The following is a 27,617-nucleotide window of genomic DNA, read 5'->3' as shown; positions in this document are numbered from 1 at the left end:
ATACCAAGGATGTGTAAATTAAAATATTAATAATTAAAAACAAGAACAATTACAACACTCAACACTTCACTTAGTTCAACAGTGAAATTTACAGTGGAACTGGTATCGAATAAAAAAAAAAACGTGTCAGGAATAAATAAAAGCAAATCAAGAATGTGATGTGCCTTCATTCCTTTGAAAGCAAGCAGGTGATCATGATAGACCATGTGTACCATGAACGAGGGTAGACCAGATTATTATACAAATGAGTGAAGAGTTTGAAATGTATCACGACTAACAGGTTTGGGCTTTAATAGAGGAAACGCATAATAGTAGCACAGGCATCTGTGCTAGTACGGTTAGTAGCTGTAGTAGCACTTAAGAGCACCATGTTAAAAGATGATTATAGAACTTAGAAAATGGGCTAATTAGTTGCATTATCTAGTCTTCTGAGTCTTGTTTTATTTAAACTTTGTTCAATTTACTTTTGTCTCAACTCTTGATTGTAAATTCTAAAAGGTGTTTAGGAGTCCCAATGGCTTGGACTTCAAACAGGTGGCTCCAGATTACAGAGGAGGAACCACTCATTTGGCATTTGTGTCGGTGGTACAATCCACAGGTGTGCAGTTGAAGGAATAAGAGAAGGCATGCATGAGTCAGATAGTAAAATTAAAAAAAAGACAAGGTGTGATTATACACTTCTGCCTCCGGCCTGATCCACTTTTAAGGGTTCTAGCAGTTTAAGAATTCTAAGACAGACACATTTTTAGATAGAGGAACAGTTTGAGATGATTTGTCTTTGGATTCTTAAAGCCAGTGTGGAGCCATCATTGTTATCTACACCTCTATGGGACCAGGGAGAAGCAGAAACTAGTATCACAGCTATGTGTGTTCGAGTGTGTCTGTGTGTGCACTATGTGTGAAGGGTCTATTTCAACAGGTGGTAGCCAGGGATTGGTGTATAGGAGGCTGGAAACAGCGAACATGCTCCACAGTGGAACTGTCCGTCTCCACCGCCTTCATGTATTTGTTGAGGATGGCAAAAATCTCGTTGTTGAGGATCTGGTACTTCCTGATGCGGTCTGCCATCTTCTTCAGGGGCTGACCAGGAAAACAAAAGAAAAAATCGGACGATATCAGTATATTTGTCACATGAAATCAGGGAGTATAAGATAGGGTCGTTCAGGATAAGAGTGGAAAAGGTACGTTTATGCGTGTGAGTGAATGTAGTGGTATTAAAGTATACCCACCACGTTTTTGATGATCTCATCCTTGCCATCCTGTCTCTGGACTTTCAGCAGGTGGTAGCAGAAGTCAAAGAGGTCAAAACGACGCTGCTGTCCCAACAGTACAATGATGGCACAGCCAGCCCAGTTCAGCCCATCACCGAAACACTGCCTAGAAGGCAAGGCACGTATAACACAGGAGTTATGTCTCTGTTAAAGTTTGTTCAAATAGTGTATTCAAACAAAAATAAAAGACAACTCCACAAATTCCTCCAGGAATAAAATCAGTTTAAAATATAACCAACACGCATAGAAGTGTTGAGCTAGGTGATCATGTTTGGCTGCAGTTGTGGTTGATAATACACATCTGCAAACCAGGTGCCACTTACTCCGCTGTGAATTCGTGCGTGCCCACAGGGATGCAGTAGACGAACTGCATGGCACTCCACAGGCGGTGGAATTCCATACACTCGTCGACATGCATCACACCGTTAGTGGGCGGAGGCCCACGCCACACCCCGTCCTGCAGGAAGCTGCGGATGCGTGTCAGGATGACCTCAAACATTGAAAGGCCGCAGCACAGACGCTCTTTGGTCAGCAGGTCCCCCTCACGGGCAATGGCAATTTGCTGAGAAAAAGAACAGCCATGATACTTTATTATTAGTCATATTGAAATATTAAGGGATAAACAGAACTTAAAATATTAAAAGTACTTCATTTCAAGTTTCTTTTAAAGCAATTCTTACCTTTCTGGCGTTTTTACACTTTTCTTTTGTAATCTTAAAATGCTCCTAATAAGTGTATGTCACACTCACATGTAAAAGAAATCCAGTAGGTGTTGAAACATCAACATTCTATTCTCATATATTTCAGATAAAAGTCTGACCAATTAAGTTTTTCGATCAGAATAAAATGATTTGCCAAGCTTCCTGCCTGTAATCATCGCAGCGTCCCTTCCAGTTGCCTCCCGCTTTCACCGCTTGTAATGGGGGAGGAGGGAGTGTCTGGGTGTCATGCAGGGGGAAGAGGGTGGGACTTTGGAGGGAGGCAGAGTTTTTCCATGTTCAAATTTTAACTAAGTGCTGAGCAACATGCCAGAAAAGAAATAATTGCTTTAAATAAAGTATTATGCTAAATATTTTATAAAGTAGGAGAAATTAAGAATCAGCTTTGTCCTCATCTGTCAGCCTTATTAAAGACAGAGTGATGTTGAACTTACCTGTGGGGTTCCCAACCTCTCAATTAGAGGCACAAGGTGGAGAGGGGCGTACTTCGCTTCCAGACGTTTCATCCTCACCTCCAGACGCTCTCCCTCTACAAACACAAGGAAGGATATGTACAAAAATGACACATCAATCAATCAATCAGTAATTAGATTTTATTTTTTTACCCATCTGCCTTGCATTTAAGGCTTCTGATACCTTTGATGTATACTCTGGGCAGAATGTTCTGGAAGGGAGCGGCATGAAGCAGGTCACACACTTCCTCCTGAGACTAAGATTCAAGCACAACACAAGAAAGGGTCATTTTAATTCAAAGAACACCATCCACTTTGCTTTATGGAAACTCTTACAAAGCATGCAGATAGCCATGAAGTGATGTTGTTTAAAAGAACCTACCTCTCAATAAGGCCAGCTGAATTCCTTCACTAACTCTCAAAGCATTAAGAATGATTGCTTTTCAAGCATATTTTAAAATTAGAAAACTAGTATGAGCTCGATACTGTCAGAGTATTCAACACTATCTTCAGCTTATGTAATTACCACAAACCTGTGTTTATCAAGCCATGATGAGCGATCCGGCCAATAGTGGCAGGATTATATATTTGTCACGCTCAAAGTTCAACCTCCCAACTAATCTGGTTTAGCAGCAAGAGGGCTAGTTTACATCCATCATCCCTAAGTTGAAACCTTTTGGGTATGGGTAAAATATAGAGGTTGTTGTCTATCTAGGTTGTTATTATGGCGATTGTTAGTCAAGACAAAAGCTATAAATCAAACTAAATGCAGAGGAACTGCATCTTGAAACTATAGGGTGATGAATGAGAAAAGAGCCATGCAATGATAAAAGACACACACACACACACACACACACACACACACACACACACACACACACACACACACACACACACACACACACACACACACACACACACACACACACACACACACACACACACACACACACACACACACACACACACACACACACACACACACACACACACACACACACACACACACACACACACACACACACACACACACACACACACACACACACACACACACTATTTTAACTGGTTTGAGTCATTTTTTAAGAAAAAAATGTTAAAATTCTTTAATTGCACTTTCATAAATGTTAATATTTTCTGTTTTCTGTAATCCTCTTTGAGAGTAGCAACAGTAAATGGAAAATCTTTGGGTTGTGGGGTCCTATGGGATTACTAAACAGAACATCTCAGGACGTCTGGGGAACATTGATCTGACATCTTTCACTATTTTATCTCACACACACACACGCACGCACGCACGCACACTCACAAGTCAGTGCAGTCAGAGAGAAATGGTAGAAAGAGTGACAACTGAGTAGTGTTATGTGGACAGGCATCACAAGCACCCAGAACCAGAAGAGATTGGGAGGAAGGAGTGCCGAGTTAAGCACAAGACTGTACCAACAACAACCAGATACTTTTCCATGGAAGACAAGGACATAAAAATTCTACAATACAACAGCCATTTTTTGACAATTTCCGACTTAATAACTACTTGACTTATTAAATTGTCTTGATCAAATGTCTTTCTTCAAATACAAATCATTTCTTTGTTTTTTTTTAGTCAAAGGCGATATTTTCAACTAATTCTTAGTAAAATAAAAAGCCAGTAAAATGATCTTAGTCCTTTTGCTTCCATGGCTGATTGGAGGTGGAACCGTGTGTGCCAAAACTAACATGGTAGAAAAATAAGGAACAGAGCAGCCCAAACCAACAAGAGATAAAAGAGGGGAAAAAAACATTCCATCTCTGTGTTATTTGGTACCAAAGATAAAAACCTAAATCCTTACCACCTGTGGTAGTTGCCAGCGTGTAATGAAAAATAGAGTTGTATTTCAGAAAAAGAGATCAAACATACGTGGGGGCACAAGGACCGGGGCCTGACAGTTTCTGTCTGTCAAAATTTGATTTACGATGTGAATCCACACCGTAAATTGGGCAGAAACCGTCAGACACCCAGGTTATTGGCCACCCACACAAAAACATGGCAGTAAAGACAGCTAAACATTAGAGGACCCTCAGTCACAGAGGGAATTAACAGTGAAAAGCAGTGGGATAAGGGAGACAACTAATAATGGCAAGGAAGTACAGAAAGTCAGGGGTATAACAGAGTCATATAATAGTTTGAAAGGAAATGGAAACTAAAGAAAATGTCTTACCAGAGCTTGCTCAATGAGCAGGCAGAAAAGGATGGCATTCCCCACCTCCCTTAAGCTCTGGAAGACATCTGTCTTCAGCTCAGCATACTCAATAATATCCTTGAGCTGATGGTGGAAGAACTCCAAGATACCTGGAATGGCAGAAATAGAAAAAAACAGCCATGATACCTTGCTAAATCCACCGTTTTGTTAGAACAAAAACTATTATTGAACCACCGCTTTATTCCCACAGTCAAACATACAGCCAAGCAGTGGGCCGCCACTAATACCTTATTGTGTCATTGATAATCTATCGCTACCAGGATGAATCGGGGTGATGTCAGCAGGTCTGCCCAGCTGCCCTGACCCACATTTGGTCCGAGCATCAGGCCCTCACTGCAGAGGACGGGAGGATCATTAACTGCTGACAGTAAGATCACAGGCAGTAAGCCAGGTACAGAACATCAGTAATCTACAGATTACCAAGCTCTAAGAGTTTGAAATGTATCACGATGAACAGGTTTGGGTCATAATAGAGAACATGCATAATAGATGCCTGTGCTAGTACGGTTAGTAGCTGTAGTAGCACTTAAGAGCACCATGTTAAAAGATGATTATATAACTTAAGACTTAATAATGCAACAAGATAACTTGTTTTCTTTTATTTAAACCTTGTTCAATTTACTTTTCTCTCAGCTCTTGACTGCAAATTCTTTAAGGTGTTTAGGAGTTCGAATGACTGGGGCTTCAAACAGGTTGCTCCAGATTATAGGACAGGGTTACTCTCTGCATTTGGTTCAGTGGTCCAATCCACAGGTGTGCAGGAGAAGAAAAAAGAGAAGGCATGCATGTGTCAGAGCGAGAGCCAAATGGATAGTCAAATTTTAAAAAAAAAGACAAGGTGTGAATATGCCCTTGTGCCTCTGGCCTGGTCCACTTCATCAGGCCCTCACTGCAGAGGACTGGAGGATCATTAACTGCTGACAGCAAGATCACAGGCTGTAAGCCAGGTACAGCAGTCAGGGTACAGAACATCAGTAATCTACAGATTACTAAACCCTCCTCATAGGGACATCCCATCTGACTGGCCTCTAATCTGCACACAGATTGCACAAAATGCACAGAGGGAGGTCAGGTCAGGAAATGCACAGAGATCTTAAGTAACTAAAGCATATTTTACGGTTTAAATGGGACACTTTAGTATGTCTGATCTCAATTTTAAAGCATTTCTGTCCTTAACTGTATTTCTGCATTATGCGTTCATTTAGAACTCTTTGTGTATATGTTTTATTTATATTATATTACATTGTGTTATATTATATTATATCACCTATTCCAAATTTCATTACCTTTGCAGCAGAGTTGCGATTTTCCCCACTGTGTTCCCAATCGGCTCATTTACACCGTTCCTAAGTATTTTACAATGCTGGCAGTTGGAATCTTATTGATGTAGTGGTTTATATGTTGTCAGCATTTTCTTCTGCTGGCTGTGTGCTGCAAATGTTAAACTGCTGCTCCAAGTAATATCTTATTCCAGTGATGTTTCCAAGCCCTGGCTGCACTCAAAGAGGTAGAGTGTGCGCAAAACACTAGATGGTTTGAAAGGAAGAAGACTGAGCTAGTGTTAAAATGGGAATGGGACTGCATGGTATGCATAACAACAGAGGGAAAGTATTAAATAAAGTATTGTCATGGAAGTGTACTGAATGTAGAACCAATTGGTCATTAAGATTAATTTGACTCAATTAAGGTTCATTTTTCAGATGAATATGTGAATGCCTCCCTATATGTCGACCACTCTGCGATGCATGTATATGTAATAAGCATAACTTATTACAGTTTGAAAGGGAACAAGGCCCATTTTCAAAATTCAAACATGTTATTTCTATGGTCCAATACAGTCCAAAAGTATTAGTAAACATCAACAACTATCTCCCAAATCCCCAAACTAGAGGGCTGAAACTTAAATTTGTGATGTCATCAAGTATGAAGTGTGGCCCTGCTCCACAGACGATGGCTGTGTCTGAAATTGCATATTATGCACTACATGCTCAATATACTGTATGAGTTCTATTGTTCAACAGACTTTTGATTGAATTAGCAGTGGTATATATTTTGTTAGACACACTGAGCTGTAAATACCACGTCACTTTCTGACAGCCTTCCTTGCTGGTTGGAGACAAGCAACCTTGGCAACCCAGGCCAACCCGAGCCAACCAGTGCCAAAATGAGCTCTACCGGAGTCACCAGATACATTTTTAAATTACTGGAAAGGGTTAGCAACTAGTCCAACTGTCGAAATGTAAATGTAAATTGAAGCATTATTAACGCTACAGAGTTGACTTTGTCACTGCCTATCTGTCTGTTATGAACATTGCTGTTTCTACTTTATTGCATTGTGGGATATTTATACTGTGCAGCGTTTTCATACTTATATATAATTACTATACATATTTCAAAGGAAATAGTATGCAAATAGTTTTCATACTAAGGTTTCACTATACACTCATAGTCGGCCCAGACAACTATCCTGAAAACCTGCATTAAGGAGCTAGCCCCGATGTGGCCCATTTTCCAACAGTCCATAGACACACAAACTGTCCCAACGGCCTGGAAAACATCACACATCATCCCCCTCTCAAAGAAATCCTGCCCCTAGTAGTGCAATGACTTCCGACCTGTGGCACTAGCATCTGTAATAACGAAGTCATTGGAGAAAATAATTTCCCATCTGCTATCTCAGTCTGTACAGGACAAACTTGACCCCTCACAGGCAAATGCCAGCACCCCAGACGCTGTTGCAATTCTCATGCAAATGGCCTCAAATGGCCTGGATGCAAAGAAGTGACTCTTACCCCCAGATTATTTATGACCACTCTTGCAGGGCTGGACCTCCATCATATGTATTATTCACAATTGTTGTTCATGTTTTTAATGTTGTTGTCACATGTATTCATGCATAATTGTTTGAGCTTGTGATGCAAGAAAAAATTCCGTGCAAACGGACAATAAAATGTTATCTTATCTTAAAGACTTAAAGCGAAATAAGTCAGTATTCCATTCATTATCTATAGATCAGCTCAATTTATACTTGACATATTTATACTGACATCACACGATGGAGATTTACCTTTTTGGTTTCTGACTGGTTTGAGAGAGTAGCTCATGTTCACAAATATTGATTGAACTTTCCTAGGCCATGGAAATAAAATCATTTAGGTGGTGTTCCCCTTAAAATTGCATGAAAATTGATGATGTAAATTCTACAGACAAAATCCTGCATGCTTTCCATCACTTTAACATTGGGGCTGTAAGCTCACCTGGAGAACCATACTCATGGCGCGGTAGGCGGCAAATCTTGGGCATTACTTCTATCAGTGTTTTGACATACTGCAGGATGGTGCCCTGTAACTGCAAAGTGACAAGGAAGATAGATAGAACACAGTAGACAACGGGAAGAGAGGGCACAAAGAAAATAATCACTGCAAGAATCCAGCACGCTGAGGAAAGAAACATATTGTTATGTATGCGGAGATAAACGAAAATAAATACCAGGCTCTTGACAATCTTAAGCAGTTCCTCCATCACTACAGCAATGCCTTGGTAACCAAGGAGACGGCAGATAGTCTTGAAGTGAGGCGGGCCAACAAAATTTCTGTAGGAGCTGTATATGTGGGAGTAGGCAATGTTCAGAGGCTGAGAAGATAGGAGGAAACAGAGAAACAGAAGCCATGTTAATCTAGAAGAGCAGGAAGATGGGTTTTCTTTACACATGCTCCTAAAAGATTTCAGGACAAATCTTGACTGTAATATCAAATACAAGTCGTCCGTGGGACCATACCTTGGACCCATACAGGTAGTAAGGCTGCACGTTGGCTGGCTTGTCTCTTTGAGGCTCCTGGGTGAAGGGAATGGCTGTACGTACAAAGCTAAAGAGAAAACAAAGTTTAAACCCAAGAAAAAAATGGTTATTAAAAGGCGCATCTCTACAAATATATACCGACAAACTGACCGGTTTGTGGATCCGTTGTAGCAGTAGTTGGGGAGGAAATCGAAGTTGAGCTCCCAGAAGACGTGGAGTGTGATTCTTCCGTAGGGAGCCGAGACGTTGTGGTTGGCCTCGCGGAACATGGCGTCAAAGCTGTCCAGGGTCATGTGCTTACACAGGAGCCGGTGGGTTAGTCTATTGATCTCCAGAAGCCACTCCAACTCCTGTCGAGGAGGGATGCAAGAATTGAATCAGAACACAAAGCTGATTTGATACAGATATAGTAAAGTTTTGTATTCTGTGTCCCTGGTGTGGATTATTACCACTATGGAAGTGAGATCCTCGCTCTCAAAGCGGCTGATGGCATGGTCCAGAGACTTGTACATCGCTGCTGAGATCCTCTGGGTGATCAGACGGTTCAGGTCAATTGAGCGACCTAGCAGCTGCAAGACACAAGAGGATTGGTTAAGAAATATAGTATACACACAAATAAAGTGCAAAAAGGTAGTCCAAGATAAGCCATGGAGGACAGTTTCCATGTTTCTAGTACCTGTACGTGTCTCTGTTTGAGCAGCGTCTCATAGCGGTTTGATGGAGGGTACGGGATGATGACACCATAGTTTTTACACTCTGCTCTGAAACGCTTGTCTAGGAGGACGCTGTAAAACACATGTGATTTGGTAGATGAAATTTGTGAAGACAACATTTGCAAATATCTCCAAAGGAAGTCAAGTTTCTTACCTTCCAGCCATTGCTTTGTAGTAGGCAAATATCTGATCTGCTAACTTGTAGACAAACTGGTCAAAGCACAGATTTACCTGAGAACAAGAAACATACTATGAAGGCCCTGTTTTATAGAGCAACGCTGGGGTAAAGATCGCTGCATTTGAATTTGAAATGTGAATTTGAATGCGATTGACTATAAGACCTTACCTCAGCCTCGATTTCATCATAAAGGAACTGTTTCTTGAACTTAGTTAGAGCGTAGTAGCCACTGTCGTTATACAAGTCTAGAGGATACAGCACATATCTGGAGGAGGGAGAATGGAACTTATAATACAGTCTGTTTTCTCAAGGTAAAAACATTGAGCCGCGTTCACATGTGCACTGCAACCCTGCACTTATACTGTATATACTGTTACCCCGCAGAGCTGTATGTGAGAATGCAAATATCCAAATCAGCTGGACTAGACTTTACACTGAATGCTCCCTTGTACAAGGTCTGTTTAATATCCGTTTGAGCCCATGTGGGACACTGAAATCACACAAATTCCAGGAGACTCGGCCATTAGTGACCAAATGAAGAACCAGTTGCGTGACTGCAGTGTAATGCGCATCATGTCCCGCCTCCTGCACGCTCTACCAAGGAGCGAACCCTCTAAACTAATACAGTACAATACAGTACAATACAGTTAACGGTTTAATGAAAAACTGCAGTAGACGGTAATATTACCATTTATATTTGAATAATCATCAAAACCAGGTTTTATTATCGCACTTTGAAAAAGTCACGGTAAATACGCAGCATACTCAGCTCATTTTAATAAATACATTCTGATAATCATGAGAATTTTGATCATGATATGAAATGTTCATACTGTTTTATCTCTAATTTCCATTAGGTTAGAATGCATCTCATAAACAAACTCCTGTTGGGTGCTTCATGTGTGAAAGGGCAACTTCAGACAATGTCGACCTGATTCGTCGAGTTCATATGAGAAAACGACTTTAACTTGAGATTTTTAATGGAAGTTTTGTCTTACTCCATCATGGAGGGCTCCTTAGTCTCCAGGATGTGGTCGGTGAGGATCCAGGGCATGGACATCTCAATGGGGAACTGGATTCTGCGACCCATGGTCAGCTCCAGGAAGAACTCTCTGAACCACAGCTGGGACAGGTCACAGCATTGCTGCAGAGCCTCTGGAGGGTGGAAGGAAACGAGCAGGGAGCAGAGGAGGAAGACATTACTTTGAATGTCCACAGATCTACAGGTTTTGCATCTAATTTGAAAACCCATCAGGTCATTTTTACAAGGGCCCTTGTGGCCTCATCTCTTGACTATTTTTGTCGTTTTAGTTTGTTTGCTGTCTGTGCTGAGAGTTTCTACTCACCACTGAAGTTGAGCAGGTGTGTGAAGAAGAAGGAATGTTTGTGGAAGTCTTCAATGGCCACCACTATGGGTCCATCCAGACTGCTGCGGAGAGTCTTCTTCGACCCGCTCTTATCTGCTATCAATGATTCCAGCATGGTGCGCACCATGTACAGCTGCAAAGGGAAATCAAAGGTAAACACGTGACTCACAGCAAGTTTAAGGAGGCAAATTAAATAAATCATTACTCATTTGCCCACACATTATTAAAACATGCCATGCCATTTTCTGATTATACTTTTAATGTAGCGTGCAGTTTATTCAAGAGAAAAAGAAGAAAAAATAGTTTTGACCCTTCAGAATAAAAGCCTTGCTCAAAGACACCCAAAATACTAACAACAAAATGATTTGCAATTGCTGCAAATGAAGTAATTAAGTACAACACTAGAACTAATGTGATTCCAGTAAACCAGAATGTTTTTAGTAAAACACTTTGTTTACAATAAGAGCCAACGGCATTCGGTTTAAGCTTCTTTCCCTGAGCACCTTAGTCTTTTTTGTCTAACCTGTGTGCTGGACGGTCCTACAGCCCTGCGGGGCACTTTGATGTCAAATCCACCTTTTGGGTCCTTCTCTCCCCTCAGGCAGGGGTCATTTGGAGGTTCCCTCGACCCATCCCAGTCACACACAGTTTTTCGTATGGCCTGAAGAACACTACAGACAAAGAAAACAGGATTATTAAAGCAATTTAGGTCTTTAAGAGTTACGAACACAAGATCCATGAGATTTAAGTTTAATGTACATTTGATGTGCATCAGATCATCACTGTGTGCGCGTACCTAATGAGGACGTTCTTCTTTTTGCGTACAGCCTGGCGCAGAGGCTCTCTGAGGGTCATCTGGGCAAAGTCCTGTAGCGCTGCATAGATGGTATTCCTGATAGCTTGGTTAAACACTGACTCCATCCGGCCCATCAGAACCTACACATGTCATTACACAGCACCATGATCACCGTCATCATCTTGTTCATAAGCATTACTGACCATCAACTCAGTTATTAAAGAAAGTCTTTGACATTTTGGAAAATACACTTATTCACTTTCCTTCAGAGAGTAAGATAAGAAGCCCAATAATACTCTCATATATGTCCGTTAAAGATGATCTCCACAAGTTTTAAGCCAAAAAAACTAAATTCTGAATAATAATGTCTGATGTTTTTTGCAAACAAAGTTCAGTGACTTGTCAACTTGCTCAAAAATGCTGAAATATACTTACTTATATTACAAGGTCCTACATTGTGCTAATATTTAGGTTGCGTAACCTCCTATTACCTGTAGGTTCCACTTTGACAGGCATTCCAGTGCACTTTTTCTAGTTGGATGTCCGAAACTTCGGACTTCCCATGGCACTTGAACGCAGCACGGCAGCGCAAGTGAAACGGAGCGATGGATGACAGGCAGGAAGCTCAGCAAGTAGTTTATTTGGACCGAATAAAATGACTGGTCAGAATTGAATTGAATTGAATATTACTACGTTTTAACGCCTGGTGGTACATTTTTATGTGCCATACGCTTATTAGTGAAAGTGTCAAAAATAATTCTTTTAAGACAAGCTAACACTTTATGCTTAGCTAAGCTGTCCAATTCAATGGACACATATGTAAGCGGAATTGATAGAGATATTGACTTCTCATCCAACTTTCACTCCAAATACACACAAAGCAATGGTGAAGTGTGGTCAGATAATACCAGCAGCCAATCAGTAACAGAGTCCTGTGACATGCTGACCTATCCCTACAAAGAATGTATTGCCGCTTGAAACACATTAACAAGCCTCCCTGCCTTAGAAGATTGAAAATAATGCATCAAGCACTTTGCAGCTGCTTGCTGTGTTTTCAACGTCAGCTAGAAAGGAAGTAAATGTATTTCCCAAAATGTCAAGCTATATCTTTGAGGTTAACAATGGATGCCATCAAATATGTTTCTACTGTTCAATACCATTTTCTGACTAAATATGCTTCATATCCATTTATATATCTACAGACAAAGTTTTAAAAATGTCCTCTGACCACCAGCTGTTGGCAGCATCAATGAAAGAGCTACTCAACACCTGTCGGGGTCACCAGTTTTTTACCTGCAGCCCTTTAATCATGGCAATGACCTCCACCAGGGCAAATTTCTCCTCACTGGTGTAATTGTATCGCGTGGCTCGTTCATACTCCTCTGCTGTGCCTGGACAGTCCTTGTTACAGAATTTATCCGTGGGATGAACCAGCTTCCAAGAGTACTGAAAGATACAAGGTGAGCTATAAATAGATCAAAGCTACAACGATCAATGACAAAAACACAAACATTTCATACCTGAACCCAGGCATATTGACTGCAGCATTTTCCACATGCAAACACAATCAATCCCTCGCTTTACTCACAACTTCCATGACGTGTGTGCTCCACTTGGACAGCAGCTGCAGACCCCTCAGAGCGAGGTCAAACAGCTCTCTGTACTCCTCATCGGACTTCTGGCTGTCCAGGCCCGAGCCCGTCACCACTTCGCTGTTACTGTAGCGCGCCAGCTCCGAGATGAAGCGGATGTGGTCCTCCCTGATCTGCACCATCTGCTCGCACAAGTTGTACTGTGGCGAGATGCTGCTCTGGGTGCATGTCCACCTGGGCACAAAATGGAAAAGATGGAGGGTTGGGGGTGGGCGGGAGCAGATGGCAGGGTGATCAAAAATTGCTGTTTTTTTGTGGTTGAGAGCATTTCTGTGCACAAGGTATAAAGATGGCTAGACAGGTCTTCTTACTTGGACTTGTTTTCTTCGTAGTGGGCACTTGTCTCAATGTAGCGTGACAACTCTATCTGCATGTCTCCAAATAGTGGCACCACTTGAAGCTGAAAAACACAGACCCTTGTCATGCACACAAATATAGCTTTGGATAAAATTTTGCTGTAAAAAGCAAGAGCCTTACTTTAAAGAACTTGTCAATCTTGCTCAGGTTGATCCTCTTTTTGGCATCAAGTTTATAGATATTGCTCACATTCCCATCCATCAGGTACAGACCAAAGCCCATCACCTGACACAGAGAGACAGAGAGACAGAGAGGAGGGGCATTTAGCCAGCTAAAGATCACAACATTGACAGTTAAAGGTTGGCAGCAGGAAAATATGCTTGTACCTTGAGCAGCATGTGTTTCTCACTGGGTGTCAAATACATCTTGTTCTCATAATAGTCTACACAGATGTTGACGATGTCTGCCAAAAGCTCCTCGTAGCCAGGGATCACCTCCAACTGTTGGTGCAGACACTACTCGCAAACAGAGAACAGGTATATATATTTAAAAGGTCCCATATTATGCTTATTTGCATGTTTCCTCCAATTTACCCAACCTATCAGCTGCAAATGGTTACTCATGATCATGTCAGGTAAGACATACAATAAAGGGGACATATTATGCTAATTTTCAGGTTCATAGTTCTATTTTGATTTCTACTGAAACATGTTTACATGCTTTTATGTTAAAAAAAAAACATTATTCACACACACACACACACACACACACACACACACACACACACACACACACACACACACACACACACACACACACACACACACACACACACACACACACACACACACACACACACACACACACACACACACACACACACACACACACACACACACACACACACACACACACACACACACACACACACACACACACACACACACACACACACACACACACACACACACACACACACACACACACACACACACACACACACACACACACACACACATGTTACACCTTACACCTGCAAGTAAATCACCCATCCTCGATGTCCTCACATAGTTACACATTTTTCATCACATGCTGTGAAGACAGTCTGGAAACTGCACACCCACCTGAGTGATCCTGTTGTGGTTGGCTAAAAACATCGAGAGATTCTGGGACTCCTGGATGGACTGAGGGTCAGCCATCTTCCTCAAGAATTGAGCTGCTCTGAAGGCAGAGGAGGAGAAAAATGTTACCTTGGATCTAACTAAACTACTCTACATTAGGACTTGGATTTAGTGTTCACTACCTTTTGTAGGCCGAGTGATCGTTCTTAACGCTACACTTCATGTTCTTCAGTTCATCCAGTACTGCAAACATGTTAATAAATTTGCCCAGAGTGAGCAGGTAGGCCTCAGACACAAAGTCCTTCCTTCTCTCAGCATGACAAAGACGCTTCACTTCACTACAGAAACGTTCTATGGCTTTACGCTGTGAAGACAAAGAAATCAGTATACATGGAATTGTTAGAATAAATCTAAAAAAACAATTTTGGCATTGCATGCCTCTTGACCCGGTTGACCATAAAATATGAAAGACATCATCTTGCTTACCTGGAAGTACATGAACTTCATGAGCTTGGTCACTTCAGGTTCTAACACCTCCACTGTTTTCTCATAGATCTCCACTCTGTTGGGCTGCTCGTTGCATTTCACCTGGCAAACACAAGAGGGCGCCATCATATAGCTAGACATTGTAGCAGCAGTGCAGTTTGTTTAGTTCTGCCTGTTTGCAGGTAAACGTGATACAAAGAGATATTTAATTTTCAACAATATATTGAATATACGGTCATTGTTTTATGTTGTGTCATTGCTGCAAAGCAATTTTAGCAACATCAATTCCTTGTTTTTCCTTTTTTCCTTTTTATTAAAAATTCATTTTATGTGTTTCTTTCCAATGTTTATAATATTTTATGTGAAGCACTTAAAATGAACTTGTTGTTGAAATGTGCTATAAAAATAAACGTGTCTTGCCTTTGACAAGGCGTTTTTTTTTCTCTCTCATTTCTCTCTCCCACCAAGGTTTCCTATTTTTGTGTATGGATAAGCTGCAACTGTCCAATTAGAGGACATCATATTAAGTCAAATAAGGAAGTCAATCAGATTTATATTAAGTGAAGGAAATAAATGCTGACAGCTGAGTTTCTTCATCAGTGGCTGAATGACGTCAGGTTTGGGAAGAGAACAGCCACATTACTTGTTCTGCAACTTCTGCCATGGTTACGCGTTCCATTAGGGTTTTTTTTCGCTGTGTTTTCAGGCTGCCAAGTGATAAGTAATTTGCAGGTTGACCGTGCCAATTGACAACCACAGTGTGACGATGTTAACAGAAATTCAAATCACAATTATTTTGCAGTCTCAGTCTGCTGTAAAAGATCATATCGCGAACTGAAGGAAAATTAAACAGGGATGGACAATAAAAAGTAAGAAATAAGGTATTTTAAGAGATTAAAACAAGTGTGTGTGTGCAGGGCATTAAATTGGCACCCGCCCACACGTCAAATGCGGGTAACTTTTGTGATTGGCAGGTGAAACTGTCACTCTACCTGCCACGTTGGCGCGTCATTTGTTATAAATGTAATGTTTATTGTTAATCTAAAATTAAAAAAAAAACAGTTGAACCTGGGTATCTAATGACGCTACAGTGACAAAGAAACAGTAAATAATGGATTGCAGTTGGGTGAGACAATCAGTGAGGTGATTGGCTGTTTTGATTAATGTTATTTTCTATTCTAAATGCCTGCGACACCAGGTCAGATAAAGTTGTAAGTCATTATGTAGGTCTAGTCATTAATGAGATTTATAACTCAACAGCACTTTAATGTGGATTCTGTACAAGTTCAAGAACCATTCCTATGCATTTTCTGAGTCATTCATCTTTATTTTAGGCATAAAAAAAATTTAGCTGGTAAAAAAACCACTGTGGCAGGTGGATTTCAAAATCCAGTGGTTTGTGGCCAAAAAAGTTAACTTCAGGCCCTCTGTGTGTGTGTGTGTGTGTGTGTGTGTGTGTGTGTGTGTGTGTGTGTGTGTGTGTGTGTGTGTGTGTGTGTGTGTGTGTGTGTGTGTGTGTGTGTGTGTGTGTGTGTGTGTGTGTGTGTGTGTGTGTGTGTGTGTGTGTTACCTGGGGAATAGCTCTAGAGCAGCTTCTCCAAGTGTAAAGCATCACAGCATACTCATGTCCTTCCTCCAGCATCTCATTCTGCACAGAGGGACAAAATACAACAAAGACATATATCAAGTGTCAATGCAATTATCCAAACATTATTATTTTTATTCTTAGCAAATACGAAACTGGCAGAAGCCTTATGTCCTTGTTTCTCCACTTATTTAATATGCGTATGTTATAAAACTAAATTTTGTAAAGGCATCAGACAGTACAAAACATTTCCAATGTCTCAGACGAGTTATATATTCCAGCGTGAATGAGGCCTGATACATATTTTAGCAGGGGAACATTTCTTCCATTCAGACAGATTCCTCAATCACTCTGGTTAAAAAAAGGAGCTTCTCAAATAGACGTGCTTCAACCTTAGTGGGACTTCCTCATTAAATAAGGTTAAATAAAGTGCCACTTCCCCTCTTTGGCAGTCAAATCACACTCTCCACTCATTCACCATCAGGGGAAAGAGCTTTAGTGGACCACTGCCTGCCTGATTCACCAGTGTTAGGGAAGTGTGGGTCTATATGAATGTGCATTTGTATGTGTGTGCCCTGCAACGGACAGAGCCAAATCCTAACAAAAGAGCCAAATGATAATCAATTCACACACAAAAAAAAAAATACAAGGCTCTCTTTAAGGAAGTGAGACTGCTTCTCACAGTCGGCTTAGTGTTCACTGAAAGGGGAGCAGCAACTATTCAAGATAGACAACACAAGAGGTAAAACCCAATATGATGACAAGCCATGGCATGAGCTATTTCTTAAACTGGAGCACATGTCTCACCATGCTGGAGTGGACTGTAGCTTGCTCTATATAACGAGCGATGCCGGTCACAAATGCATTCCTGTCTTCAAAGTTGGTGTCAAAATTAGCCTGCAGAAAGAAAGAGGGAGAAAAGCGTGAAAGGCGTGCATTTAAATGGCTTAATAACTGGAGTGACTGTGGGTGGCGGTGACAGCGTGTGTGAGTGTGTACCTGGTACATGATAGAGGAGGGAGGGGGTTCGATGCATGGCTGCTGGTCCGGGAGGGGCAGCTCCTCCAGCAGGTCCACATTAGACAGGGCATCCTCCAGGGTCACGTGGGTCGTCATAGTAACAAGGCGTCACTCACACAACACCCTGGTCTAAGAGAAACAGAGCAAAAGATAGCGATTATGTAAGATGGGGTTGCTGAAGGAGCTCTTTGACAGAAAAGTCAGAAGATTCGAACTCTGGTAGCCCAACGGGTTATTCTGCAATTGCAGGGGAGTATGTGGGAAGACTGTGTAGTACATTTGATAAAATACAATGTGGTTATATAAAATATATATATATATATATATATATATATATATATATATACAAATATTGAGTCAGAGCGGAACACTGTGTACAAACCATGAATGAATGAAAAATAATTACCAAGCGAGCTGAGAATTTGAAATAATTAGTTAAGTGGGGTTATAATAGATAGCCTAAAGTAATGTATAATAGGCAATAACAAAAAGTTATAGATAATCTGCTAAAATAGATAGCTATATTATTAGCTAAAAGTAATTAGAAAATGGTTTAAATGTTTACAGTAGCTTAATTGTTAGCTAAAAATAATTGGAAAATAGTTTAAATAGTTAGCTTAATAGTTAGCTAAAAGTCATTAGAAAATGGTTGAAAATAGTTAGCTCAATAGTTAGCTAAAAGTAATTGGAAAACGGTTGAAATAGTTAGCTAAAAGTAATTGGAAAACGGTTGAAATAGTTAGCTAAAAGTTATTGGAAAACGGTTGAAATAGTTAGCTAAAAGTCATTAGAAAATGGTTGGAATAGTAAGCCTAATAGTTAGCTAAAAGTAATTGGAAAATACCGTAGTTGAAATAGTTAGCTAAAAGTCATTAGAAAATGGTTGGAATAGTAAGCCTAATAGTTAGCTAAAAGTAATTGGAAAATACCGTAGTTGAAATAGTTAGCTAAATAGTTAGTTAGCTAAGTGAAAAATTACTTAAATACCTAATAGTATTGGATGGAGTAAATGGTCAAAAATATAGTAAAAGTAATGGATAACTGAACATTCAGCTTCTTCCACTCAAAGTGGTAGGAAAAAAGATCATAAGTTGCTGATGATGATTAGATCAAATGGAAGGAAGGACATCATACAGCTTTACACAACATTCAGAGCATGTTTAATGTATCAGCAAACAAATATTTGCTATGTAAAAATATAGTGGTGTAATGGCATCCTAAGCTGAGAATGAAGTCAGTGTGTGTGTATGTGTTGTAATCTGAGTTTCTCTGTTGTTTGTGTTTATAGCCTTGTGCGTCAGTATCAGACATTGTGACAAAACATCTATATTTTACGAATTGAGCAACAATCTATGAAAGCCATGTGGAGGCAATTACAGACCACTTTTTTCAGCATTTTCAAGTACAGCAACTTTAAATATATGCCATAGTCAGATGAGAATATTTGGTGTATTTGTTTGTGAGTGAAAAGCATTATCATTGCATCACTTCCTCTTTTGAAACCCTGTTTGGGCTCTGTGGTGCAGTACATCTGTTCGCTTGCTCTGCACCTGTATCCTCTTCCATTTAACTATATGTTAATATCAGGCTAACGCTCAGGGAAAGTAAAAGGCAGAGGCCCCTCTCTGTTTCCTTTTTACCTTTTCATTTGACTAGAGTAATATTTGAAGCGTAAAATTCTTGAAATGCCGAGACCTAGAAATCTTGAAATAGAAATTTTGTGACAAACACAAAAAGTGTTATCTTGGTAAGACAAATTGGCAAATGTGTTTTGTACAGAAACTTTAGGCAAGCTTAATATTGCGTGATATACGGTATATAAAAGCAGTATGTACATGCACCCCATCCATAAGACTAAAAAATCCAAAGGTCCTATAGTAATTGTCTTTCATCTGATCCATCCTGGTTTGGAATAAATTGCAGGGTCCCATTTTAACAGTAGAGCCATTGCAGTGCCCTCTTCCTCATTAGAAAACACCAGCCCAGCCAAAGTGTGTAAAAAGCAGTGTGTATGCACTGACCCGTATATCATGTGCCTCTCACAAATATGTGTTTTACGTCTGACCGGGCAGACAGGGCTGACAGGGCTGACAGGGCCAATAATCAGCTTAATATTCACAGCCAGAGAGAGCACAACCAAAGCTGAGGTCCAGGAGCCAAACAGCGAAGAGAAAAGAGGCAGATAAAACTAAACATGGCTGCCTCTTTTCTCCTTGCCATAAGTAGACAAAGGGCTTGCAATATCAGAACGGAAAGTGTTGCGTAAAATTGATGATAGATACAGTAATTTTAAATTCAATATGCATTAGGTCGGGTTATGGGATCTTATATAGTCAAACAAGTTTTGATTTGTCTTGGAAGTCAGCCAAAGACTGAGGATCAAATAAACAGATAGATGAACTTACCTACTTTCAAGCACAGTAATAGTTCTACACACAAGTGGCAGTCAACAAAAAAAGCCACTGTCATCAAGTTATTTCAAAAGATTATGAACTAAAATGGAAAGTCTTCCTGTAGCATCCAGCATGAATTTGCATTCTACATTCACTGAGACACATTGCTGTAGATGATGGCCACATGCAAAGGCCCACTTCTACTGTAGCATCACAAATGGCGTGAAGAGGAGGTGGGTGGCATTTCCTGTTATATCAAACTGTCATAGAAACCATACACAATGGTTGTATTTGAGGCAACCCACCAGTCTTGAGGCCAAAATTATTCTGACAGAATAATCCTATTTTTTGCAAGGGCACCACTGCTGAATCCGGGTCCAAGCACCACCCAAGATGGTTGTGATTGGTTAAAGAAATACAAACAAGACAGAACGTTTTTTCCCCATCAATCCCATAATGTTAACTTTTGCAGACGACTTTTCTGCAGGGCTGACACACCGCTGAGGCCACACAATTAGAGACTGTCAAACTTCTACTGATACTTCACTGAGCGACACTTCAATGTATTGGCAGTCCCATATAGATGGTGATGAGGTTAATTCATCTAGAGTAAGGTTTACTGGTTTCATGTCAGATCTATATTGTTCTACATCCTGTTCTGCCTTTACTGTATGTGTACCAGTGATATCGTCAAATTATATTACTTTCTTCTGTTTTCATTGTAGCACATGCTGACATTCTGGGAGTTGAAGTCCTTTGCAGATAATTTTATGTATGCTCAGTAGTCAAATAAAGATGTGACCAATATGAATATATTGAAAGTATGAACCTGAAATAAGCAACATGCAGATTTGAAATGATACTGGTGTACACTGATGAAGACTTAACCCTGTGCTGCTGCAGCCTTAATGTTTAAGTTTTAAAGGAATGTTGTTTTCGGTTTTCTTTCCAATCTACAACATAGATTCATGAGATCCTCACACACTCGGATTCTTTGAAGACTGAGCTGGTTATTTTTAACTGTTCAGCTTATAGAAAATGAAACATGCAGCTCAAAACAAGAGGTTCTGTCAGACAGACAAACATGCTCAGTGCTACTAAACTCCCATCTGTGCTTGGGAATACAGACGGGAACTGAGGCCTGGGTTGGCTGAATAAACTTTCCCACCCTGTACCCGACTCTGTACAACAGTTGGGGTGTGTGTGTGTGTGTGTGTGTGTGTGTGTGTGTGTGTGTATCTTTACAAAGCAAAGGGCCTCTTCATTCCCTTCCAGACACTTAGTAACCTAGCCATAGGCCTATTTTAAACTGGAACGACCAAGTAAGACTACACAAGACAACTCTTTTTAGTTGACTTGAACATTAATAATATGCATACAAATTCCCTCTGGCCAATCGGGCATTATAACTAAAGCTACTATACATGACAAGCTTGGGTGAGGTCTCCTCATGACAACACTAAACCAATCAAGAACTTTGAGGAAGTGCTTAATAATATTACGACTAAATAGAAGAATGGGAATGAGGCAAAAGTAGGAAAAATACCAAAATGGCAAAAAACAGCATTTGTAGATGAAAAGAATAACCCAAATTTGCTGCTAGGCGTGCATGTATTACATCTTGCCTGAGAGAAAGACAGAGTGAGAGAAAGTGTGTCAACTCTAGGGTCACACCGCTCAATGGGATGCCCCACCCCCCCAAGGCAAGCTTTGTAATATATATTCATCCTCCTTCCGTGCATGGAAGAAATCATGAGCATTTAGACACACGCCTACACATGATCGTTTCATGCACACACACGCACACACACGCACACACCCACAAACACACACACACACACACACACACATCCACATACACAAACGTACACACGTTCCAGCAGCATCTGTGCAGTCTGCAGTGGGTGATCGTGTGTAGTACGCTGGGTAGCTGAGGGATTCTACAGGCTGATTGTCATTTGAGAGAGCAGCATCACAAAACTGCTGTCATCTCATGATCCCCATGAAGTCACACTCTCCTTTTAGACTAACAACAATGACCATCACATAAATATGCAATGGGGGGGTCTGGCTCACGTGACCAAGCTTGACAGGTGAAGAGGATGGTAAACTAAAACTGAAACTAATATCATCAGGTTTTAAATTTGCAGATATGTCTTTGTAAGGTTATTATCAAGTATGGATTTGTCGTAGTTATGATAGCCTGCGGTATCAAACTAATGTTACTAATGTGACATACACATGGTTTCTATTCACTATTGTTTGTCTGCATGGTTGACCCCTACTTCTGTTTTCTTTGGCTAAGCTTAGTGGGTTGATTATTCATGCCCAAAGGCCTCTTTCTGTCTTTGTCTCTCAATTTACCCAACTAAAAACAGCAACAGTACTATCAGCTTAAAATGGCTGCACATGATCATGTTGTCAGGTAATAGCTATATTAAGAAGAAGAAGAAGAATTAGTTTATTTATCCCATTTATTTATGAATTTTTTCACTCTTATTATTAATCATGTTACACACACAGGCCTGAAATACACACATGCACAAACAGGACCTGTACATGCAATTAAGGAGAGATGCTAGAGTGAGGGGGCTGACAGTGACCGGCGCCCCGAACAGTTGGGGGTTCGGTGCCTTGCTCAACAGCCCCTCGGCAGTGCCCAGGAGATGAACTGGCACCTCTCCAGCCACCAGTCCACACTCCATACATGGTCCACAACAAGACTTGAACCAGCGACCCTACGGTTACCAGCCAAGTCACCTATGGACTGAGCTACTGCCGCCCCATAAAATGGGACATGTTATGCAAATTTTTTCTAGTCATACTTTCATTCATTTATTCATGTCGGGGGAGGGCTGGAGCCGATCCCAGCTGACATCGGGCGTGAGGCGGGGTACATCCTGGACAGGATGCCAGTCTTGTATTTTGGATTTCTACTAGCACATGTTTACATGCTTTAAATGTTCAAAAAACTCTAAATATACCTGGGGCTGTGTTTAGCCCTAACTAAACGAAGCAAAATGTTCATATAAACTGAAACAATGGTGCTCTGAACACCCTGTTGTGTATGCAAGTGCATTGCCTTTTTACTACCACGAGTTAACACTTCGCTGCAGATTGGGTAACAATTCTGACACACCCACCAAACGGAAGAAAACATACATCAAAGCCTGTTGCCAATGTACACCATTGCACACTGTTACGCGACAACACGTTATTCAACCTAACCTGACTCATCAGATGGTTTTTACACAGAACCATCTGAGAAGACCTTGTTGGAAACTGTTTGGGAAGGGGTCAAAGCGTTCAAAACATACCTGTCAGGTGATTGGATGAACCATCTGTCAAACTCTGTCAGGAGAAGAAAAAAACAAACATCTTTTCCATCGAGAAACGCCTTCAGTACTGTACTCTTCTCTCATGCCAGTAGTCTCACATGACGCTGATTGGCTGATGACTTCATTACTTGGAGCCTGACAAGATGGATTGTGTGACATTATCACGAGAATTTGGCTGCTGCGCAAGGCAACGTTCAACCCAAAAAACGTACTAAAGTGGAGCCCCTGTATTCACTCTCTGACTGAAATGCTGTCTCTAAGACCTCCCTCCTGAAAAAGCCAAGTCTGCTCTGACTCGTCAGCATTTCTGGGCCTTCTACACTCTCTGCATCTTTGCACCATCATTTTAGCCGGGAACTGTAACAGCACCTTTTACCTATGTATACAGTAGTATTGTTGTGACATCACAACATACATAAGTCCTGACGGCTCATTTAAAGTCACGGTTTCTGAATACAGGCTGTGTGCATATCTCTCTGGATTGAGCATTTTGATACTTGGACATGGAAATCTCATTTTTTACGGATGTGGCTAAAAGGTAGAGCGGCTCATCCTCTAATTGGAAGATCGGGGGTTTGATACCCGGCTCCACCGGTCCATCTGTCTAAGTGTCATTTGGGCAAGACACTGAACCCCAAATTGCTTCCAAAGCTGTGCGACAGTTGTGTTTGAATGATAAGATTAGATGATGGGCAAGAGGCCTCTGCTATCAGTGTATGAATGTCTGTGTGAATGGGTGAATGTGGCAAGTAATGTAAAGCACCTTGCTATACAAGTCCATGGGACCTTTAATGCTTTTAATATGGAATGATATATAACTACAATTCTACTATACGGATGTTCCAATGGGCATATTACTTGGGCTGAAACTAATGTGGTTATTTTCATTATTGACTAAACAGTTGATTTTTTAAAATAGATGTCAATATAAACTGTCACCACATTTCCATCACAATATCTCAGAGCTCGAGATGAAGTCCTCAAATGTCTTGTTTTGTCCAACCGACAGTCCGAAGATATACCATTTAAAATATGAAAACAGAAAAAAGGAGAAAATTCCTCACATTTGTGAAGCTTAAACGAGAGACAGAGAGGGGACTCCCTACTACATATATTCTAAAAACTAATAAAACCCCCTTTCACATATGCACTGGAGACCTGAAATTTTGGGCTGTACATGTAAACGCAAATATCCAATTAAATCGGACTAGACATTAAACAGAGTTTACCCAGCCAGCTCCCTAGTACAAAGACCGAGCAATCTCCCATTGAATGGGGCGTCTTGATGACGTTTATATCATGAGTCTGTGAACAGCGGCACCAAACAAACTTCTGACGCTGAAGAAGAAGGGTGATACACACAAAAATGGCAACGAAAATGTCTAACTGGAGAGACGACGACAATTTGGACCAACACTAAAATCATCAACAAAACTCAAAGCACGGCAAGAGACTCTGTCGTTTGTGACCAGATTATTATCTGGCTTCATCATCGAGGTGTGATCCTTGTCATGCCCACTCACCTGAGTCAAACAGAGTATTTCTAGTCAGTGAGAACATGTCTGAGACACAGAATCTCCAGTTGTGTGCTGCAAGTATGAAACAGAAACTCCGAACTATCTCTGGACCTGATTCTCCTGACATTGCCCAGCGTTCATATGTGAAAACAGCTTAAGTTGCATATTAAACTGACCTACAATAATGTGTAGGGTGGCCAAAAACCTATACACATACCTTTTTAAGATGCATTCAATACAAAGTTATTCAAATAATAATTATTTACATATTCATGATTTTACATGAAACACAGGCCTACATGTGGATGGCAAAGTAAATGTCCAATGTTGATAATTACACAAATAGGCTGATTTATCTTTGCTCATAATATGTTGGATTCATGTTAATGTATATTTTCATTTTGGGAAGGAAAAAAAACTCTTAAAAAGTGACCAAACCATAATTTGGGGGCCCTAGGCCCCCTTTTGAAGATCTCTGTATTACAGTGATGTCACTGAGAGGAAAAAACTTAAGACTGAGTGCAATAAACAACCAGTTATCTCTACAATCTCTTACCACATCTTTTGCATGTCTGTCCTCGTTTATTTTTTTCATATCCAAACTTAATGTCTTAATGGAAGAGGGTGTCAAATGCTGCACAACTTGTAAAAAAAACTTTGGACGAATGTGGGATATATAAATAGAATTGACTTGACTAGAAATAATACTGGATTAATACAGATTTTTAATTTACTATGGATCAGTATTAGCAGCAGCAAAGCACCCACAGCCTATCATTACATCACTGCTTACTGGTGAAGGGGCTGGCATACAGATTTACAACTCAACACTACTGCAACAGTGGCACATTCATATTTCTACTCTAAGTTATACTGGATGGACAGATTATAGAAATCACAGGATCGAAAAAGGATAGCATGCAATAGAGAGCTCGGCATGAGATGTCTGTGTGAAACGGAAGTAGGTGAACCTGTCATTTGTGCATCAGTTAACGGGCCTGTCTTCCATGATGGCTGTGAAAACGTCTATAATGCATTACATGTTGTGCCCTGCTGGTTGGATGGGTCAAGGAGGAGATCCAGGGAAGGGAAAAAAACGATGAAAAAGAGTGAAAGCGGCGAAATGGAGCCGGCTGAAACATCAAATGATCCTCCTTATCATAGCGGACATCTCTTTTCCTCGGTATGGCGAAAAGGCTGCTATCAGGTCAGAAAATCGCTCCGCTTTCCCCCGTGATCCATCGTTCCTCGGTGCACTTGCTACACAGGCACCCTCTCCTCACCCCACCCATCTCACTGTGAGCTACGATGCCGATGGAAGCTAACGGGGATCCCATTCATGAGTCAGAATAATCCGCGACACAACCGGGACGCTCGATATCGGCTCACGGAGGGGCGATTTCTCAGCGATCAACATTATAATCTTATTTACGCACGGGCAGATCAGTGACGGGAGTAATGCACAGAGCCAAGAGGACAGGAAAGGGGGGAAAAAAGCAAGCCCTCCAGTCTCCAGCCATCATCACTACCCAGCGCACATCCCCAGCCCCGTTCATCTTCAGCGCTGCGGCTCCATCCATCGCTACATTTGTCACATACCTGTAAATTGCATGTCCGTCCGGCGATCTCCAAAAAGCTGGCGGAGGGTGTCGCGGTGTGCGACGGCGATCCGATGTTTGCTGAGCTTCTTTTTTTTTTTTTTCTCGTCTTCTGTGCCGATTGATGCTCTAGTTTTTCGCCCCGTACCTACCCAGTGCTAATCCGCCCCACACAAAGAGCAGAAAATGGCTGCAAGTGCATTTTCTTAAAGGGACAGTCACAGCAGCCGAGTGATGAGTGATGAAGAGGGAGTCCCTGACATGTTGATTCTATTCATTTCAGCTTTGTATTAGTAGTGCATTTACTTTTGACATTATTATTCAAATTAAAACTAGCAGCCTATGTGTGTCTGTGTGTGTGTGTGTGTGTGTGTGTGTGTATGTGTGTGTGTGTGTGTTTGTGTGTGTGTGTGAGAATGTAGGTGTAGGGAGTTGGTGATCAGCTGGACTGTGATCCCTGACATAAAACAGGCCAGTTGTCCTCTATTTTCTCAGTCACTACCACTGGGATTTGTGGTGCTTACGGGTGTGTTTTCATTTTGCATTTTGTTTATGTTTTGTATATGATTTTAAAGATATAGAGAGACAATATTATTTTAAATAAAAAATAAAAAATAGCCATAAAATGGAACAACAATAAACCATAATCATTTCAGCCCCTGTGTCGAGATGTCATTGGGGCCATATCGCCCTATTTGTCATGTAGAATCCTACTGTTTAAATTGTGCTTAGCTTGTACTTATTTTTTGTATATATCATTCAAAATGTGTGAAATAGATTCATTATGATATTATAACATGCACTCCAGGCCAAGGCTACCCACATATTCAATATATTTTATTATTTATGACATACACTCCCCGGCCACCTTATTAGGTGCACCTGTCCAACTGCTCATTAACGCAAATTTCTAATCAGCCAATCACATGGCAGCAACTCAACTAATTTAGGCATGTAGACATGATGAAGACGATGTGCTGCAGTTCAAACCGAGCATCAGAATGGGGAAGAAAGGTGATTTAAGTGACTTTGAACGTGGCATGGTTGTTGGTGCCAGGCGGGCTGGTCTGAGTAT

The 27,617-nt window shown here is 40.9% G+C and overlaps 1 protein-coding gene across 1 annotated transcript; it reads right to left on the bottom strand.

Moving 5' to 3' along the window:
- Positions 1 to 758: 758 nt before the first annotated feature.
- Positions 759 to 26,679, bottom strand: cyfip2 (cytoplasmic FMR1 interacting protein 2). The gene is made up of 30 exons (XM_083915627.1): positions 26,544 to 26,679; positions 17,676 to 17,825; positions 17,484 to 17,573; positions 16,662 to 16,739; positions 15,092 to 15,193; positions 14,788 to 14,969; positions 14,609 to 14,705; positions 13,871 to 13,999; positions 13,665 to 13,769; positions 13,499 to 13,587; positions 13,124 to 13,361; positions 12,829 to 12,981; positions 11,536 to 11,675; positions 11,263 to 11,410; positions 10,719 to 10,872; positions 10,371 to 10,527; positions 9,541 to 9,637; positions 9,349 to 9,425; positions 9,158 to 9,266; positions 8,931 to 9,050; positions 8,632 to 8,831; positions 8,461 to 8,548; positions 8,172 to 8,315; positions 7,940 to 8,030; positions 4,641 to 4,771; positions 2,627 to 2,699; positions 2,425 to 2,519; positions 1,595 to 1,833; positions 1,230 to 1,377; positions 759 to 1,080 (listed from the first exon to the last, which is right to left on the bottom strand). Exons 2-30 carry the CDS (start codon positions 17,790 to 17,792, stop codon positions 913 to 915), a joined length of 3,759 nt encoding a protein of 1,252 aa, XP_083771753.1. The 5' UTR covers positions 17,793 to 17,825; positions 26,544 to 26,679; the 3' UTR covers positions 759 to 912.
- Positions 26,680 to 27,617: the final 938 nt, after the last annotated feature.

Source organism: Echiichthys vipera (genome assembly GCF_963691815.1).
Source record: "Echiichthys vipera genome assembly, chromosome: 6".
NCBI lineage: Eukaryota > Metazoa > Chordata > Actinopteri > Perciformes > Trachinidae > Echiichthys > Echiichthys vipera.
The sequence above is the reverse complement of the archived record's forward strand: the minus strand, read 5'-3'. Positions and strand labels throughout refer to the sequence as shown.